This window comes from Otolemur garnettii, unplaced genomic scaffold (assembly GCF_000181295.1).
Source record: "Otolemur garnettii isolate 467f Iridium unplaced genomic scaffold, OtoGar3 scaffold00015, whole genome shotgun sequence".
Taxonomy (NCBI): domain Eukaryota; kingdom Metazoa; phylum Chordata; class Mammalia; order Primates; family Galagidae; genus Otolemur; species Otolemur garnettii.
Genome location: NW_003852410.1, coordinates 639264 through 658297, shown reverse-complemented (window position 1 = coordinate 658297; position 19034 = coordinate 639264). Strand labels below are relative to the sequence as shown.

The 19034-nt window shown below is 51.5% G+C and overlaps 1 protein-coding gene across 4 annotated transcripts in view; it reads right to left on the bottom strand.

The window, feature by feature from the left end:
- The window catches only part of ATP2B2 (ATPase plasma membrane Ca2+ transporting 2), a 180557-nt gene that overhangs the window by 121006 nt on the left and 40517 nt on the right, over positions 1-19034 (bottom strand). For all 4 annotated transcript variants that reach the window (XM_012802532.1, XM_023510638.1, XM_023510639.1 and 1 more), the window contains exon 2: positions 6741-7248. In XM_012802532.1, the coding sequence (XP_012657986.1) occupies positions 6741-6939 (199 nt within the window). In that variant the 5' untranslated portion in view covers positions 6940-7248. The remainder of the gene's footprint in view (positions 1-6740; positions 7249-19034) is intronic.

The following is a 19034-nucleotide window of genomic DNA, read 5'->3' as shown; positions in this document are numbered from 1 at the left end:
GTTTGGGACCAACCTGAGCAAGAGTGAGATCCCATTTCTACTAAACAGAAAAAATTAGCTGAGCATGGTGGTACATGTCTGTAGTCCCAGTTACTCTGGAGGTGTTTGTAGTTGCCATGAGCTATGATGATGCCATTGTACTCCAGCCCAGGTGACACAGCAGGACTACAAAAGTAAATCCAGGATTTGGACCATGACGCCATGCTGCCCTCTTCACTGCTGTGACCCTGGTCATAGATCTAGTTGGCCAGGACCGTCCCAGATTATGCTCTTATGCTGGTGTGATATTCGTGGGGCTGAGGTTCGGCTGCTAGAATCGGTAGCCACGCTGTATTTGGTGCTTCTGAAACCTGCCTCCATGCCTCAGTTGCCTCCTTTGTTCTACCTTTCTCCCCACCCAGGCAACACCTGCCTCAAGTGCGAGGACTACGTCTGCTCTGCTCTTCAGTCCCAGCACACAGTGGGGCTCTTTCACGCAGTAGGCCCTATGGTTTGCACCTTCATTACTCATCTCTCTCCATGTGGTTTGGATGGACTGACCTGGGCCCTCTGGGGTAAGCATGTGATTGGATCTGACCTTTCAGCTTATTCTATCCTCTGGCCACAGGGATTGGTTCAGGAGTGGTCATGTGACTTCAGGTGATCCAGTGAAAGTCTATTCTGAGATTTAAGGGGGACTATGAGGAAAAAGGTGCATTTGGCTGCTGGGGTGGCTGGGATGGGAGGGTGTCAGACTGAAGCTGGTGGAGCTCCCATGTGGTAACACCTGGTAAGGCCAACAACATCCTCCTGAGAGCATTTGAGACTCTGGATCCAGCCATGCCTGAGTGAGACCTATCCCTGGACTTTTCAGTTGCATAATCCAGAAAAATTCTTTTCTCCATAAACCAGTATGAGATGGGTTTCTATCAGATAGAGCCCTGATGAATAGAAGAACTCTCTAAAAACTGGAAGTAGATTCTTTTCTAGAAAACCTATAGAGGACATTCAACTCACTGTCTCCAAATTCCAGAGAGTGAAAGCACACAATTCCCATTTCACAGGTAAGAAAACTGAGGTTGTGAGAGTCTAAATATCCTCCCTGAGGTCACAATCCCACTTAGTGACGGAGGTGAGGCTTGGACACCTCTCTGACCTTCGTGCCTTCCCCTCATCCCTGCCCCCATTTGTGAGGAGGCAGCTTGGTCTCTTCAGCCTCTTATATACTTTGATGAGTTTTTCTCCCCCAGGCCTTACACCTGACAGAGTTCTGGGCCTTAAAATGGAGCACGGGCCACTTCACATGGAGACTCTGGGGTGGGTCTGGGGAGGTGGCCTCACCCATCTCTGGCCAGTTGGTGAAACCCCCATGGGTATGCTGTGTCTGGGCACCTCCCAGCCTCACCCTGCTGAGACACCACTGAGTCTGGCCGCCCTGGTTTTCCCACCAACCCCCAGGGACCCAGTGATCCTTGGGAAGATGGAGACAGGGAAACTGGAGCACGGGGCATGACAAAGAGAAGCCCCCACCCCTGTCCCCATACCCTCCTGGTGCCCAGCTGCTGCAGCTCCAGGGAAGGCCTGGGCCCCACCCAGTCCCAGGGGCATTCTTCAATGTCGTATTTCCAAGCCCCTGCCATCTCCCATGGCCTGCTCTCTTGTTCTCTCTCAGCCCCGCTCTCTCCTCCACTTGGGCAGGCCGTGGGATTCATACAAAATTAACCGGAGGTTCCGTTTCACAATACGCCACAGTATCCGGTTCCCACCCCACCCGTGCTGCCACCCCATCTCTGTCCACCTTGTGCTGAACATCCAGCAGGGACTGTCTGCGTTGCCCTTTCGGACAGCCCAAAGCATGGTGTCGGGAAGTGAGGGATGAGGGCTGTGCATGCTGTGGCTTAGGGCAGTGCCACGCTGGGCTTGGGGAGCTGGAGCCAATTGTTCCATGGGTGACACGAGGTGTCCTATGTCCATCCCAGGCCTTCAGCCTTCTGTCCCATACCAGGAGGGCCAGCAGGGCATCCCTTGCCTCTTCTTGTCTCTCCCCTCCTTCTCTCCATGAAGGAAAGAGTTCCCAGGCATTGTACCTGGTGCTGGGGACGGTGGAGAATGACACCGAGCTCCTGCCTCCAGGCCTCCCAGACCACCCAACACTACTCGCCCATCTTTCCACCTTCTCTGCTAGCACATTAACTCTTTGTTGGCACCATCACCATCATCACCTTATCTGATTGCCTAAGTTTTTCATGGGGATGGGGACTATGCATGTTGTTTCTTAAAAAGGAAACATTTTGCTATAATAAGGACAAGGACAATGAACATCATTTGCTAAGGGTCTCGGGTCTGCCTTGCACAGTGGCTTACCTAACTTCATCCTCACACCGTCCCTATGAGGTCGGTACCCCTTTCATCCTCATTTCACTGGTAAGTTGACTGAGGCTCAGAGAGGTTAATTTTTTTTTTTTGCAGTTTTTGGCCGGGGTTGGGTTTGAACCCACCACCTCCAGCATATGGGGCTGGTGTCCTACTCCTTTGAGTTGCAGGAACTGCCCTGGAGAGGTTAAATTTAATACTCCCCATGTCCCTTGAAGAGAAAGCCCCTCAGGATTTGAACCCAGGTCTCTGGAACTCTACCATCCCAGGCTGGAAAGGAGTGAAAGGAATGGGAACAGCAGAGGCAGAAGGGAAGGGTATTAATCTGAATGGAACAGAACCAACAGTGGAGGCGGACAGGCAGCAGGCTCAGATGGGGCAGAGCTGCCCTTGGCCTCGCGGGTGTCACCTAGGTTGGTCCTCCAGGTGGAAAACCCCACATGCTGAGCCGTGGGAGCCGAGCCCATGTGCTCTGGGTGGGAGTTGATTCCTCATGGCCTCAGTCCCCATTTGTCACTTGCAAAGATCTTTTTGCCTAAAATTAGCTGGACATGAGCAGGAAGGCTAATTTATGCATGGCCTGGAGCATTTCCTGCAGCGTGACTCAGAGGCCAGGTCCTGCTCACGTCAGTGGATTAGGGGTAGGGCATGTTGGGAACAGCAGCTCGAGTCCCGTCTGGAGCCAGCACAGCACAGACCATGCAGCTTTTAAACTGGGGGCTGGAGCCGGGGCCAAGCATGTCTCTAAGTCAAAAGAGGGCCAGACAGATGCTGCACTTGGGGAGAGGGAGGAAACTGTCCTGGCGGTCCCATCCTACTCAGGCCTGACAATGGACGCTTCGGAGTGCTGTTCCCAGGTGGACATTCTTGGCTCCGAGCTGGAGACACACAGCTGTGGTGTCACATGGAGTTGTGTTCAAAGCCTGCTCTGACATGAACAGTGGTGTGGTGACCTTCAGCCCTCATACTCTTCCTCTGCAAAATGGGATAACAACACCTGCTTCCAGGAACGTGTGCAGTAAGGATGCCGAGCAGCCTTGGGAACTGTGTTCCCGATGAGCAGATCCAGGACAGTCACATTCCACCCTTCTGGAGAACGTGACTGCTTTTTCCTGAGTGATGAGACTCATTGTGGAAACAACAACAACAAGGGCTGGCATTTATTGAGCTCTTAGGTGCTGGACACTTGGCCTAATCTCATTTAATGTTTACAACCTATTTTATAGTTGAGGAAATGGAGGTCTTCAGTCTCTGGGGCAGATTCTTACCATACAGAACTACCCATGTGTCAGGGACTGTTCTAAGCTACTTTGGTCCTCACCACAGCCCTGTGAGGTCATCACTATTAATACCCCCAATTTACAGATGTGCAAATGGAGGTGCAGAGAGGCTGAGTGACTTGCTGGGAGTCCCAAAGCTTGTCAGCAGCAGAGCTGGGTCTGGAACCCAGGTCGCCCAAGTGTAGGAGAGTATCGTGCTCTCTGCCTCTCCTCAAATCTCTTCCAGCCCTACCTCTCCCAGTACCATGGGAAATCCTTCTAGGGACTAATGAGGCAGGAACTCCAGTAGACGTTATGATGGGCTTTCCTCCTTCCCAGAGATCTTTCCCGTCAGAGATCTCATTTGGTCCTCATGAAAAATTTGGGAACAAATGCCCAGAGAGGTCAGATGAAAGGCCAAAAGCCACACAGCTGGCAGGCAACACAGCAATAGTCAGAGTTGTCATTATTATTTCCATTTTACAGATGAGAAAACTGAGTCCTTAATTTGCCATATAAAGCCCAACTTTTGGCAGCATACTCTTCTTCTGTGGAATTCCCTCTAAGAAACATCGCTCTAGGCCATGTTACATGCCTTCCCTTCTCTTTCCTCTATAGTCAAGTCCAAATGCCTCCTCCAGGAAGCCTTCCTTGAATTCCACTACCCCCCTAGCTTTTATCACTCCTGTGAGTCTCAGGGCCCTTACTGCACTTGGTCTCCATCATTTGCTGCTGTTTGGGCTGCTTAGGTATCTGAGAGCTGCGCCCTGTGGGCTGGGACTCCGGTAGGCATTGGATGTACGAGGAGAGCAGACAGGGCTCCTGCCCTCAGGTACGCACACGCTCCCCCAGCAGTACAGAGTGCAGGATCCAGGAACTACTTGGCAATGGCCCTGCACAGTGCTGAAGCTTGGCTATGTGCTGCTCAATTCCCTAGGGCCTGGAGAGCTTTCCCATGGGACAGGAGGGTGGATTTCTTAACCTGGGGTCCATGGCCTAGCTTTGAGTGGTTCTAGAAACCCAACAATACTGTGAGGCACATCTGTTGCATCTGGGGACAGGAACTACAGCTTCTATCAGGGTCTGACCAGGGCCCAGAGACATTTAAGAATTCTTGACTGAGAATTCTTAATCAAGTGAATCTCCTGGTCCCCACTCAAAAGGCAAAGGCCACCCGGGCAACCCTGCCTTCCAGCAGGCCTGGTGATCCATCCTGATGGTGGAGGCTATTAGCAGAAATGGGTGACCACATGAGGCTGAGGCCAAAAGTCCCCAAGCAGAGCTGATACCCATCTTAGGGCCACATGAGGCTGTTTTCAAGCCCTGAGCTGGAATCACACTGTGAAGAAAGGCTGCTTCCTCTGGTCCCACCCTTCCCACCAAAATAAAAGAGCAGCAGGCAAGAAGGTGTATCTAAACTTCCCAGGCTCAGTCCGTGGGCAACATGCCAGTGAGAGTAGTTAGTGTGGGAAGAAGAACCAGTCTTAGTTTTTCCTCCAGACCCAGACGAGCTGATACAGAGGGACACAGATACTGGGGAGACGCTGGGCACAGTGGGGTGCAGCACACATGCTCCCGAGGGTGCCTGATTGGCCCTGGCGGGCACCAGTAGCCTTTGCAGGACATGCATTCAGGACAAGAGTCCAGCAGTGCCCAGGATACAGGTTTCTCCAGTCCAGAGGCTGCCTGGCTCCCAGGGTGTGCACTATACCTGGGGAAGAGACGGCCCTTCCCTTCTCCTTAGAATAATCATGGCTGCCACCTATTGAGCACCGACTGTATGTCCAGGTATACACTAGGCACTGTCTGGTAGGCATTGGCTCATTTTCCAGGGGAAGAAACTGAGGGTTGCTATAGCCTCTCCGTAAGTTGCAGGGCTGGGGGAATGTCAGGGAGAGCCTCAGCCCCATACCTTTGGGTTTATGTGAGAACTCTTCTCCTTTCCAGTAAGGGGAAGGTGTGTTGGGACAAGTAACCAAACTCTGAGCTCTGGTACCCAACAGGGGCTAGCTTCCCTCCTCTCGGCCTCGTGGCAGATGACCTAGGTTTGGCCCTTTGCAGGAAAGCCCGCAGGTGCTGAAACCCTCTCTCTCTGGAGATCCCTGGTCTGTTCATTTTGGCAGGTGTAAGAAATCCCCTCTTCCAAGCTCGGTGCCTGTAGCTCAGTGGTTAGGGCACCAGCCACACACACCAGAGCTGGCAGGTTCCAATCCAGCCTGGGCGTGCCAAACAACAATGACAACTATAACCCCAAACTAGTTGGGTGTTGGGGTGGGCTCCTGTACTCCCAGCTACTTGGGAGGTTAAGGCAAGAGAATAACTTAAGCCCAAGAGTTTGAGGTTGCTGTGAGCTATGATGTCGCGGCACTCTACCCAGGGTGACATAAGGAGACTGTCTCAAAAAAAAAAAAAAAAAAAAGAAAGCCCCTCTTCTATGCCCGGGACAGGACAGCCTAGGGCATCTGTCACCCTTCCCATCGCGGCCCATCTTCCTGCTGCCTAGTCTGCCTAGCGCTCTACTGCCATGGAGCTCCAGAGCCCAGTGATGCCAACTGGAGTCTGGCTTTGGGGGAGGCAGACGGGCAGCTGGAATCAGCTGGATATCAGCAATGTTGCAGTTCCATACTCAAGCCCACTTGAGGGAATTCCTGGGGTCTGGAAAAAGGGAGGATGGGGCCCATGTAGCTAGAACCCCTAATCTAACCACAGTAGGCTAAGTGTGGGAAGCAGGAGCTCTACCCGGGCCTGGATGCAGGTCCCATGGTGGTCTGACCTGGTCACCCTCCTGCACCTGCCTTGGAGACCAGATGCCTGCCAGCTTTTTAGGATGCTGAACCTGCCCTGTGCAGCTGGAGAACTGTCCCATAGGGCCAGTTGGGCACCCTGTTGCTGGAGCAGGCCCTGGGCCCAGCTCTCCTCCTGTGGTTCTCTCTGCAGGTGTATTGGGTTAGAGCCCAGCTTGTGAGATCCTGTTCCCTGGCCTATTGACAAGACACTAGACACTAGAATGGTCACTCTGGTTGTGTCTGAGACACCCCTGCTGTTAAATGTTGTGATTATGGCCATGGGGACTGACGCAGATGGTGGCCCTCTGACCTGTGGCCCTGGGTTTGAGCCTCTTGCACCTACCTTCGACAGGTGAGGTTTTGAGGCGCCGGCAGATGGCTTCGGTGTCCCCGTAAGTTTCCTTGATCTTGACCACAGCCTCGGTGCCCCGCAGCTCCATGAGGGAGCGGAGCTCCTCCATCGTGCACCCGAATTCGCCCCCATGGCTCGACTCATTTCTTTGGTTTTTGGAGTAAAAGTCGCTGTTGGTCATATCACCCATGTCTCCTGCAGTCCCTGCTCGGGGTGGGCCCGAGGGTCAGCGCTGGACAAGAGGTGACGGCTGCTGTGGCTGTCCTTAGCACACCCTCACCGGATGGCTGCAGCTCTGGGTGGCCAACTCTAGGTCCCGGGGGGATGGGTGGCCGAGGCGGGCTGGCGACAGTGGTGGTGAGCTCCAGGGGGCGTCCCCGGGCGTGGGGCGAAATCCAGGGGCCAGAGGGGCTCAGGGCTGTAGACCCAGGAGTCTCCATTCAGCGGGGCCCATGCTGCTCCCTGGAGCTGGCATCTACATGGTCAGGGGCAGTGGCTCCTGTGGGGATAAGCACAGAGTGGGTGACAAGGGTCTAGCCTCGTGGGACAGGTGCTCAGGGAGGTCCCATGCACACACACATACATGCCTGGGCTCAGGTGTTTCCTACAACACCCTCACCCACCAGCACATGCTGCAAATGCAGATGGCACCAGCACTCACTTGGGCACCCCACAGTATGCTCTCTGAAGGCACAGCCTCACAACACACTTTAACCCCAGCTGTCTACTGTGTCACGTAACACACCAACCTCACAGCGCACCCTCTTAGGCCCTGCCTCACTGCCACACACTTGTACTGACACAGGGGCCCCACTTCACACCACTCCGATGGACACCCCCACCTTCACGTTGTCACAGGTTGTCATACTTCTAAGCACATAACTTAACATCCTTGCTCCCTTCCCTCAAAAATACCTGTACTCATAGGCCCTCTGAGCACACCCAGACCTGGTTTCCCTCTTTCTCTCACTAGCCTCAGCATGCTTACATATGCCCCAAGCCCACACAGTCTGGGACATCTACCCTCTGGACACAGTCCCTAGGCTCCCCCCCACAGATGTCCCCCACCACCCATGCTATCAATCCCCACCCTCACCTCCTCTTCTCCCACACTCCCTCCTATTCTCACAAGCATGGTGATGCGAAGTAGGTCCCCACTGTCACCCGCAGCCCCCAACCACGTTAAGGCCCTCAGCCCAGCCACAGAAGTCAGCTCACGCATATCCATGAGAAGGTCTTGTGCCCAGATCTTTGTCCCCAGCATGAGCTCAGGTTGTGAAGCCCTCACCTGGCGGCCCCCAGAGATCAGGACCACGGACAGCAACCGACCCTTCCTCTCTGGAGCCCGGCAGGAGGAGGGAGCTCCGGTTCTCACTGCCCGCCCGGCCACCCTTGCAGAAGTGCGGCATCTGTGGGGCTGCCAGGAGAGAATCCAATCCTCCCGGACACCCAACACCGGAGGCTGAGGCCCTGGCAAGCGTTGGGTGACAAAGGGCCCCTGCTGAGCTCGGCTGGGCCTGGCACGGGGACAGCTGGCCATCCTGGGTCCAGGGCAGTGAGGGGGAAGGGGATGAGAGAGCAAGGTGGCACTGAGGCCTCTGTCCCAGCCCCAACTCCTCTCCTGCCCTGAACCTCTTCTTCACAATCCTTTTGTCTTTTACAGATTTGGGAGCTGAAAATTCTAGGGTTAATTTCATTCTCCCACCAAGGAACCTGAAGCTCAGAGAGGGAAAGGCCCTTGTCCAGAGTCCAGAGGAGAGAGAGAGAGGTAGACAAGAGAGGGCGGGTTCCCGGCCCCCAGCCCTGAGCTCTTTCCCCTTCCCCTAGGGGGCGCTACCACCCTTCTCTCTGAAGAGCCCAGGCTGGTGGATGGACTGAGCCAGGCAGTGGTTAAGAGCAAAGGATCCAGAAGAAGAGTGATTTGGGCTCAAATCCCAGCTCTCCCAAATCCTGGCTGTGGGACCCTGGGCAAGGGCTCTCGTCTGTAAAATGGGGACAGTAACAGCCACTCTCCCCTCCACCTCCCCGTGTCCCAGCCAGCCCTGAATTTACTGGGAATTAATTATAAACCATGTTCAAATCCTGTGTTTCACCTAGGGTGTGGGGCTTCCTAGTCACGGGTCAGGGGGTGCTGAAACCACAGAGATGCCTTTAATGCCTTAGAGAAGGGACACTTTTACTCAAAGGTGCAGTAGGAAGCATTATTATTTCTTCTTTTTGAAACAGAGTCTTGCTCAGTCGCTGTGGTGTCATAGCTCACAGCAACCTCAAAATCCTGGGCTCAAGGGATCCTCCTGCCTTAGTCTCCCAAGTGGCTGAGACTATAGGCACCTACCATGATGCTCAGATAGTTTTTTTCTATTTTTAGTAGTGACGGAGTCTTGCTCTTGCTCAGGCTGGTCTTAAAGTCTGAGCTCAAGCAATCCACCTGCCTCGGCCTCACAGAGTGCTGGGATTACAGGTGTGAGCCACCACACCTGGTCAGGAACATTGGGACTAGCAGGTGTCCTACAGAGTAGCACACAGATGGATAGGATGCCTCAAGAAGAGATGTGAGATGCCAAAGAAATTGTGTGCTTGGTGCCTCACCTCCTTCTGCTCCTTGGCCACAGATGGATCATACACCATCCACAGAACCCCTGAGTTTTGACCCCAATAGTGTATTCCTGGGAGGCGCTTTTGAGGCAGGGACCAAGAATGTAAGAACAGCAACAATGACCTCCCATCCCGACTTCTTGAGGATCTACTATGTATCAGGTCCTCGGCTAAGAGTTCTATATATAGTGTCATCCATCCAAGGTAAATTTTAGGGGGCTGGGAGTTTAGTATGGTTTTTGTGCTGCTCTGGCTAGAAAGTGCCTGGCTCCTAGTAGGGGCCTAATAAATAACTGTTGAATGAATAAATGAATGAATAAAGAACAAACAGATGATCTCTCACCAAGTTTCTACAACCCTCTGAGGTGGATACTATAATTATACCCATTTTATAGATAAAGAGAATGAGGCTCAGAGGGGTGAAGTCACTTGCCTAAGGTCATGTAGTGGAGAAATGTCAGGAAGTGGAAGACCTTTTTAATATTAGATCTTGGACTCTCATCCTCCACCCTGTAAGAAAGGGCTGGTTAGGACCTGGTCTAGGATGCCGGGCCTCTCCAGGGACAGCGTTGGCATTTGGGATTAGGGCTGAGTGTTCCACTTCCCCTGCTAGAAGCTGGTGCAGACCCCCAGCACAGTCCCCTTGCCAGGCTAGAAGCAGCTGCAGGAGGCAAGAGGAGACCTCCAGCACCTATGGGATCCTCGCACCAGGCTCAGTACAGGGAGGCAGCAGGGGCTTTTGGGCTCAGCAGTGCCCTGCCCACTGCCTGCTCAGTGTAAATGGGATTTAGGAAAGTTCAGGGATCTGGGTAGAGAAAAAACAAATGACTGGAATAAGACAAGGACAGTGAGGTGCCCAGGGGCAGAGTCTTCAGGGAAGAAGGGAGTTAATGAGGCTGGGGCTCCTCCAGGCCACTGCAGTGGCTCTAGGCCTTTTCAGTGGCTGGGGCTTCGAGGAGACATGGGTCTGAGATGCCCAGGGAAGGTGGAGCCCAGCTAGGGGATAAGAGCTGAGGAGGTAATTTGACTGGGAACCTTCCAGAACAGGCTTTGCTTTCCCAGGGACAAGAGTTGAGATGAAGAGATGCAGACTTTCTGTCCAAAGGGAACTCAGGACTGACTTGGGGCTGCAGGAGGGCTCAGTCCTTGGTGGTCAAGCAACAGGCATAGGCCAGGTGAAGGCAAAGCCAGGTGAACATTTGTGACCCCCATACCTGCCCTAGACTTACTGGTGCAGTTGGAAGATCAGTCTGTGATCCTGAGGGGGTGTCTCAGGACGCGGCATCTGTCTCAGAGGTGCCGCAGGGGTTAAGAGGAGGGGCTCTAGAGTTTCTGGGTTCAAATTCCGGCTCCTTCACCTCCCAGATGAATGAGCAAATTATCTTTGGTTTCATTATCTTAACAAAAAGGGGAAGAGAATAATATTTATCTCATAAGTGTTATGAGGTTCAAATGAGTATTTCATGTAAAATACTTAGAACCAAGTCCAGCACAGGGTAAGCACTGAGCAATTATTTTGATTATTGCTGTAAATCCATACAACTACTTTACAATGTAGGCAGTTTTATTATCCCCTTAGAACATAAGAGGGCTCAAGAGAACTGAGGCCAAGAGAGGGAGAGTAAGTTGCCTGAGATCACATGGGCAGTGAGTGGTGGAGCTGGGATTTGAACCCAGGCAGTCTGGGTCCAGAAACACACTCCTAATCAGGATGCTTTGTTGCTTCCTCTGGTGACTCTCTCTCCTGAGATGCTTAAACGAAGTGCCATATGTGAATGAAAATGCTTTGCAAACCACAAGGGACTCTCTAAACCCGAGGTGCTGTTTTCTATCTGTCCCCTTGCTACCTGTGGCGTGGCTTACAGGCACTGATAATTACATCTCTGACAGTACAAGCTATGAGAACCGTTAGCAGCAATTATATCTGTGATCACAACAGTAGGCATGAGTTAATGGGCTACTGTCGATTTTAATGACTGCTGAGCAATAATCTTCAACTATCCATCCATCCATCCATCCATCCTCCCACCCACCCATCCAACCATCCATTCAATGATGTGTTTTGAGCTTCCACTCAGTGCCAGGCACTGAACAACCCAGACATGGTCTCTGCCCTCCATGAGCCCACAGTGAGGAAGAGAGACAGTTAGCTCAGTGACTTCCCTGACTTGATGGCTTTGCTGTGGTGGAAAGTCCCAGATGCTGCGGATGCCCCAGCAGGAGACCTGACCTGGTCCAGGTTAAGAGAGAAAGTTTTTCCTCTCAATTCTGAGTAGGATTTTTTTTTTTTTTTTTCTGGAGGCACATCACGATTTAAGTCAAAAGATGAACCAGGAAGAAACTGAAATGTACAACTATTTGTCAGTAAAAATTTGGGAGGGACAGGAAGGGATGAGTGTGAGCCAGAACGGAAGGACAAAACTCTGGGAAAACAAAATCAGTTGTAAATCAGACAAAAACCAAAAAAAATCAGAACTCTGCCCTGAAGGTGACTGATCGATCATCCCTTCTCCGCTTCTTCTGATGTGACTGGCTCCTCCCTCTTCATCTCACAGACTCCTACACAAGGTCATCCCTGTCCTGGACATCTAGGTTTTTCCTTCTAAGCTGTGGTGCTAACTTTGGTATTTGCTCTGACTTGTTTGAAGATTGTGAGGTCTACTGGCGCAGAAGCACTTGCATGATGCAGTATCACTACAATCATCTGATAGATTGACGGAACCGAAGACAAGGTATTTGTGCAGAACCCACCAGGTGCCTGAATCCTGCGTCTGCCACGGAGCTGTGCAGAAGGCTGCACTATCTGGGCCTCTGCCTCCCTATCAGCTGCTGTCCCGTGCAGCTCCACTGTCCCCTCCTTGGAAGCCTTGCCTGGCCTCCTAGACTGAATAAATGCTCCCCACTCTCACACCCCTCACTTCAAACTTTATTGCTTGGGCCTGCTTAACTGTCCTGTTGCCCCAGGAGCCTGAGAGCTCCATGAGAGCTGTAGGCATGTCTATTCTGCACCCAGTGCAGTGCCTGGCATCCAGAAGGCACTCAATAAATGCTGATGAGTGAACGGATATTAGATCAGCCCCTGTCTACCTTAAAGGCTTTCTGGGGATCAGTGAAAGACATCAAAATATGTAGTCATGGTTTTTCCTTCAAAATGCATCCCTTGCCCCCCAGTTTCTCTTCCTTGTAAAGAGGCATTGGCAGGAGGTGAGGCTGGGGCAGGCAGCTGTCCCCTCAGCCACAGCCCCACCAGATTCTGATGCTCTTGCTGCCACAGCCAAACATCACATGACCCACCACTGTAGGGTTGAGGGATTCAATGAGCTGTGTGACCTTGCAGAAGTCAGCCAACCTTGCTGGGCTTCTTCTGGCAAGTGGAAATGACCCTGTCTGTCTTACAGGTTGCTGCAAGGACCCAGTGAGACCCAACTCTTGGCTTGGGACAGACATTCTACATCACTGGCTTCCTCAAGTGTCCTGCCCTCTCTCCCCCAGGTGTGCCACCCTCATGCTTGTGATGCGGTTCACTTGCAGCCAGCTCTCCACATTGTGCAGGCGGGCACTTGTCCTAAGCAGTGGGCACACCTGCTTAGGCATGGCATGTAGCCAGTTCTGGGTCCAAAGAGGTTGCACAACATACTAGGGGTCATACAGCCAACTGAGGTGCAAGTCAGGTGAGAAGCTCCTTCCTGCTTTTCTAGCTCTGGCAGTGTGACCCTGACCAAGCCCATTGCCTCTCTGGGCCTCAGTTTCCACTTGGGGAAAGTGAAGGAATTGGGTTAGTGTTCTCTGGAGTCCCTTCAGATTCTGATGCACCAGGCCCATTAGAATCCAGGAGAACATTCTGATAACATTGGATTTATGCATTTCAGCTTCATCTTATTAGCATTTAAATGAGTCTGTATTGTTACATTTCAATGACTCAAGAATAGGCTAGGGGTGCCTTAATAAAAAGTATTTGCCAGGAGAGAGGCTGGCAGAGAAAGGAGCAATATATATGTATATATGTGTACACATACACACACATATTTATATATATTTGGGGTTAATTTAACAAAGAAAGAATCTGTCTTTCGAAGGAAAGATTAAAAAGTAAAAAAAAAAAAAAAATCCCCCAAACCAACAGCTTTTCCAACCCTAACTGAAGGATGTAGCTGGGACGGGCGCAAACGAATTAGGTGCTAAAAATAATTTTGGACGCGAAATCCTTCTGTTTTAAGATGGCCTGAATTTAAAAGCCACCTTGATACGTATTTTTAAAGTCACCTTTTCCTTTGAGTCACCCCTGGGAGCAGTGACTGGGGTAGGGACATAAGTCCAGTTTGGAGATCCCTGGCCACCGAGGCCTGGCTCTGACGGATACTTGCTGTACAACTGGGGCAGGGCTTTTTAACCTCTCTGTGCCTTGGTTTTGTCTTCCCACAGCCTACCTCGCAGGGTTTTGTAAGAATTAATTGGGATAGAGCTTAGCACGGTTTCTGGCAAGAAGGAAGCAATTGTTAAATGGTGACAGTTCTATGATAATTTAACTCCTTCCCTTCCTCTGCCTGCTGCTAAGCCAGACTATCCCCGCAGTGGCGTCTCTAAAATAGAACCCAGATATGACTCTGTCACAGCCACCAGACTCCATCACCTTTCACATCGTTGGGGAGCCCCCAGCCCGTTGGTACAGCAAACAAAGCTAGCTTCTTTTCGCTCTGGTCTTGCTGAACTATCTCTAATTCATGGGCTGGGACATTCGCTTTCCTCTCTTGGCTGCAAATTCTGGCCTTCCTGTTGAGGCCCCACTTCCCCAGTGAGGAGGAGCCCTCCTCCTCTGTGCTGAGTCCAGGAAAACAAGTGAATTCAGCCAGGGACAGAGGAATAAGAGCTCATCTCTTATCCTCACCCTGTCAGCCTCAGCCACGCTCTGAGACATCCCTGCTTGGGGAAGGAAATCTCTGCACGTGTGTGTAAGGAGAGAAAGCCTGATAGTGAGTGTGGGTGAGCTAGATCAGTGTGGGTGCACAGGGTCAGTGGAAGTGCATTATGGTGAGTGTGTCAGTGCAAGTGGGATGGGGGCTGGGACATAGCTGTGTCATAAAGAGTGGTGTTAGGTTGGGGCTGTAAGTGACCATGCTTTTGTGTGTGTGAGGGTCCTTGTGGTGTATCAGCAGATGTGTGCTTGTTGTGAGTGACCCTGAAGGACAAGGCATGCCTTCAGGTCTATTGGAGCATGTCAGCATGAGTGTGTGTGTGTGTGAGCCAGAGGTACTGTGCCACACCTGTCTCTGAATGTGCAAGCCCCACCGTGTGTGTGCATGCACATCAAAGCTGATGATGACAATCTCAGCTCCAAAGTCTCACAGTTGAGGAGAGAGAACAGGGAAAGAGGAAGGGAATTGAAAATGAATACCTCAGAAGCAAATTTAGTGCTATTTTTAGACAACTCCTATTCTGTTAACCAGAAAAGGAAAATCTAAAAAAAAAAGAAAAATCCCACAGAAACAGCCTTGCATCAGCCTTGAAGGCACAGGTGGCAGAAGCTGGCCTGGGGGTGGGCAGTGAGGGACCCAAGCCTTCTTGGGCAGCTTCTCAATCTCATGACTGGCCTGAAGGAGGGTAGGTCTAGTCCCTAACTTACCATTGGGTCAACTCTCTCCACTGACCCCCATTCTCCAAAGAAAATGCCAATGCTAGATAGTGGGGGAAAAATCTTCTATTTAGGTCCTCCATCCATCCATCCACCTGTCCATCCATCCATCCATCCATCTGCTCTTCATCACTCATCCATTCAGCCACCCATCTACTCATCCATTCAGCCATCCACCTACCCACTTGCCCATCAGCTGTACATCCAACCATCTATGTATCCATCTCTCAATTCATTCATCCATATAACCATCCAATAAAACTAATGAGCTGTATTTCAGGCCCTTCCCTGGACACAGGGGTTATGAGGAAAGCAAGAGAGATGCTGAGAACCTCCTTCATGCTGTTTAACATCTTTGCCACAGAAACCTCTTTGTCACTTTGCTACAAAAAGCCCCAAGGTAACCCCAACCTCATGGTCAGAATCTGCAGCCTGAGCCCTATACAATTTTTGGTTTAGATTTTGGGAGGATTTATACCAAAAATGGTCCTTGTCTGGGAACCAGATCCACTGGGTCCCACTGCTGGCTTGACCACTACTGTTAACAGCAATTGCTTGGTGGTATGATAGTCCCCACTTTACAGGCAAGGAAGCTGGGGCTCAGCGAGGTCATGGATGGCAAAGGGCATATAGATAGGACTTGACAAGTGCAAGTTTGTCTGCTTCAGTCCAAAGCCTGTCTTCCCTCTGTGTCACGTTGCCTCCACCAACTTGCAAGATGACCTTGGGCCAGGGCCTCCTCTCTCCTGCCTCCGTCCATCTCCTCTTCTGTAAAGTGACGACGTGAGCTGGACAATGCTCAGTGTGAAGGGCCATTTTAGCACCATCCACAAAAATTCTCCCACTCCCTGATCCTTGCTTCTCAGGACACACACAGTTCCCTGGGCTTCCTTGTTGCCACCTCATCTCTGGCAGGAGTAGGTGTTCCAGCTGCAGGCTGAGTCTTGCTTGGCTGGAGGCTAAAGGAAGGAGAATTCCCTAGACCCTGGAAGGCATAAGCTGGCCAGAATGCACCTCCTGCCTGTTGCTTTCGCTGTCCCCCCTCAGGCCTCTGCACAGCAGTTCCTGCCTTCCAAAATTTTGCCCTTTATGCACTCCATGTTTAGATATCTTCCCTTTAAAGAATTTTTGCAAGTTTTCTGATGAAGCTAAAACAGTTTAGTGAGATTGTCACTAGCAGATGGAAGGCAAGAAAGCCTGGTTGAGGCAGAAAAGTGTTGGAGAGCCTTCACTTTGGGCTGCAAGAAAGAGGACATGCAGTGGGAAAGCTGGGATGAAAGCCCTGCCTGGGAGGAAATAACTGTGCTGGATATTGTCCTTTGCTTCTAGCTAAATCCCTCGGCTGTCCCTCAGCCTCATCTCTTGCCCTGCCCAACTTTTTCTGCAGAAGCATTGAACTTCTTTAGGTCTCCTTTACAATGCTGGCTATCTGCAGTCTCCAGATCCTAACTGGCCTGACTGGCCATAGTGACTGTCTCTTTCTGCTCTCACCCACCTCCTTCTCTCCCACTCTTGCCCTGTCCCCAGGGATTGCAAGCAGAGGCTTGGAAAAAGGATAAAAAATGATGATAGCAGCAACATCATCATCATCCTGCTATGTGCCAAGCACCATTCTACACACTTATTTAATCCTTCACAATAATCCTACGGACAGGTATTGCTGGCGCCCCCCGTTTTACAGCGAAGGCAGAGCATGCAGTGATTGGTGGAACTCTTCTGGGTCAGTGGGGCCAGCTCTCCCTCACACAGAAGCACTGTTAAGAGATCCCCAGGCCCACTCACACCTTTCTTTTCAGAACATCAGGCTCCTGCCTTTTTTCTTGGTTTCCACAGTGAAGTACAGAGTTCTTCAATGGTCAGTGTTCTAACCACACATAACAGGTCACTGGCTGGTTGGCAAGTCCTCAGGCTTCACCTCTGACCATAGCCGGCTGGGGCTCATGAGCTGTCTCTGGAGATGAAGTGCTGATGGATGGGCGGAGGTGGGTGCTGGGGAGGGATTGGGTGGCTGAGGTCAGGGAACCTGATAACCGAAGGCCCTCTGTCCCCTGCAGGCTGAACAGAGAGGCTGAGAGAAAGCTGTCCACGTGGTCCTGGTGCTGAAAGGTAGTAACCCTCCCAGGACAAAGAAGCTGGCCCTGGGGAACCAGTTCCGCTGGGAGCTGTCCTCAAGGCCCCAGTGCTGAATAGGGATGTGGGGGTGGGCTTTTAAGAACAACAAGCGGAGGAGCTGTCCACCTTCTGTGGTGCTGACATAGAGCAGAGGGTTAAGTGCCCCTTGAGTTTCCTAGGACAGTAAAGCAGACCAACAGGGTGGGGTGTCCCTGTGAATCTGGGGGTGCTGGGGAGGTCACTGGGCCTTTTCTATGAGTTCTGTGAGCAGGCAGTGAGCTGATCCCAGATATTTGGTGCTAATGCTCAAAGCCTGGTTTTCAGGATATGGGGCCGCTCCAGCAGGCAGGCCTGAGCCAATAAAATGATACGATGCAAAAGGCCACTCAGGGTCACTTAAGTGCATGCATTGAGGACTCATCTCGGTCCATCAGTGCCATCTGCCACTGCTGCCAGAAATTCCATTAGTGATTCATTCTTTTGCATTGTTCATGGTCCTTTCCCTCAGGTTTCTGCCAGGACTGGGAGCATATTTAAGTGTTGGCATCTCGGTTTGACTGAATTTATTAAATTCTTTCCTACATGGAGTGGAGGAGGAAAAAAGTCACCCACAGCGGTGCCACAAGATGCGTCTAAGTTGGGAGATTACTTTTGAACAGCTGATTGAGTCCTTGGGGGTCTAGATCAGAGAAACAGGAAGCCAAGGCTTGCGGGAAAGTCTTTATGTGTTCTGAGAATGCAGAAGCTAGGAAATCTGACTATATTGAGAAAGAGAGATTAAAAACAGCAGAAAGTAGGACTCTTGGATTCAAAGGAGTGGGGGATTCAGAATGATGCAGGTACCGGCAGGGATTCACACATGCGTACTGCTGAAGGTCTTTCCATTTTCACTTCTGTGGCCAGTTACTGTTTATCTCTTCTAGGCTAAAGCAGAGGTGGCCCTGGCCTGTTGACTGGACACTCATTGCCTTCCACACCTGAGCGCAGGTTACCTCCACCCAGAGTCTCCTTGGCAGAAAGCCAGAGATCTCTCTGTGGCTACCAACTTTGCCTTAGACCTGAAGATGATCAAAAGGCAGAGAAGCCAGAGGAGCAGCTGAGAGCAGGCCCATTCCTTCCCCCCATGGCAAAGCTCATCCTTTCCTTCCTCTGCTGATAAAGTCTTCTCTGGGTGGAGCACAGGAACCTCAGAACAGGGCTGATCAAAACAGAGGTCTGCAGCCCCCGCCCTGCATAGATGAATGTGGCTGGTGGTGGGAATTGGAGATTCTAAACCAACAGAACTACTGTCCTAGTGCTTTGAGGTTCCTGTCTTCTCCCCTCTGAGGCTCCTTCCCTCTCATAGCCAGCACTCCCCTGGTTCTGGGGCCTAGAATCCTGCCCTGCTCTTGTTGCTTAGTCTCTGGCTCAAAATCATCTCTAGCTCCCTACCCTGGCCATCCAAATGCCACTTCCTGCTAGGCCAGGCCCTTCTGGAGATAATTCCAATCAGCTGACCCCAGGGGCCTTTTCAATCTTCATGTCCTTGCCCATGGACAAGGCTCAGAGAGGTAAAATAACACCATGTCCAAGCTCACACAGATGACAAGTGGCTGATGTCTCTTCCCATCCTTCTTCCTATTCCTTCTCTGGCCATGTCTGCCCAGGCTTCTGTTTTGGGCTAACTATAGGCTTTCTCCATGGCCCTGCTCTTGACCTTCTTAATGCCTTGCATGGGCATTACCTCCATGGGCAATATCTGGCATCAGCTCTCATCCCAGCATGGGTGGTTTCCAAACTGACCTCGCCAGTCTGTCCTTTCTCCCAAGCTCCAGAATTGACTCTCCTATGGCTACCAAATGTCCCCTCCAAAGGTCCTCCAGGCTCCCCCAAATGTCCTCACCATTCTGTGACCTCTGTGTTACTTAGGGCATTTAAAGAACCTCCTAAGCACTCAGAGTTGAACCCTC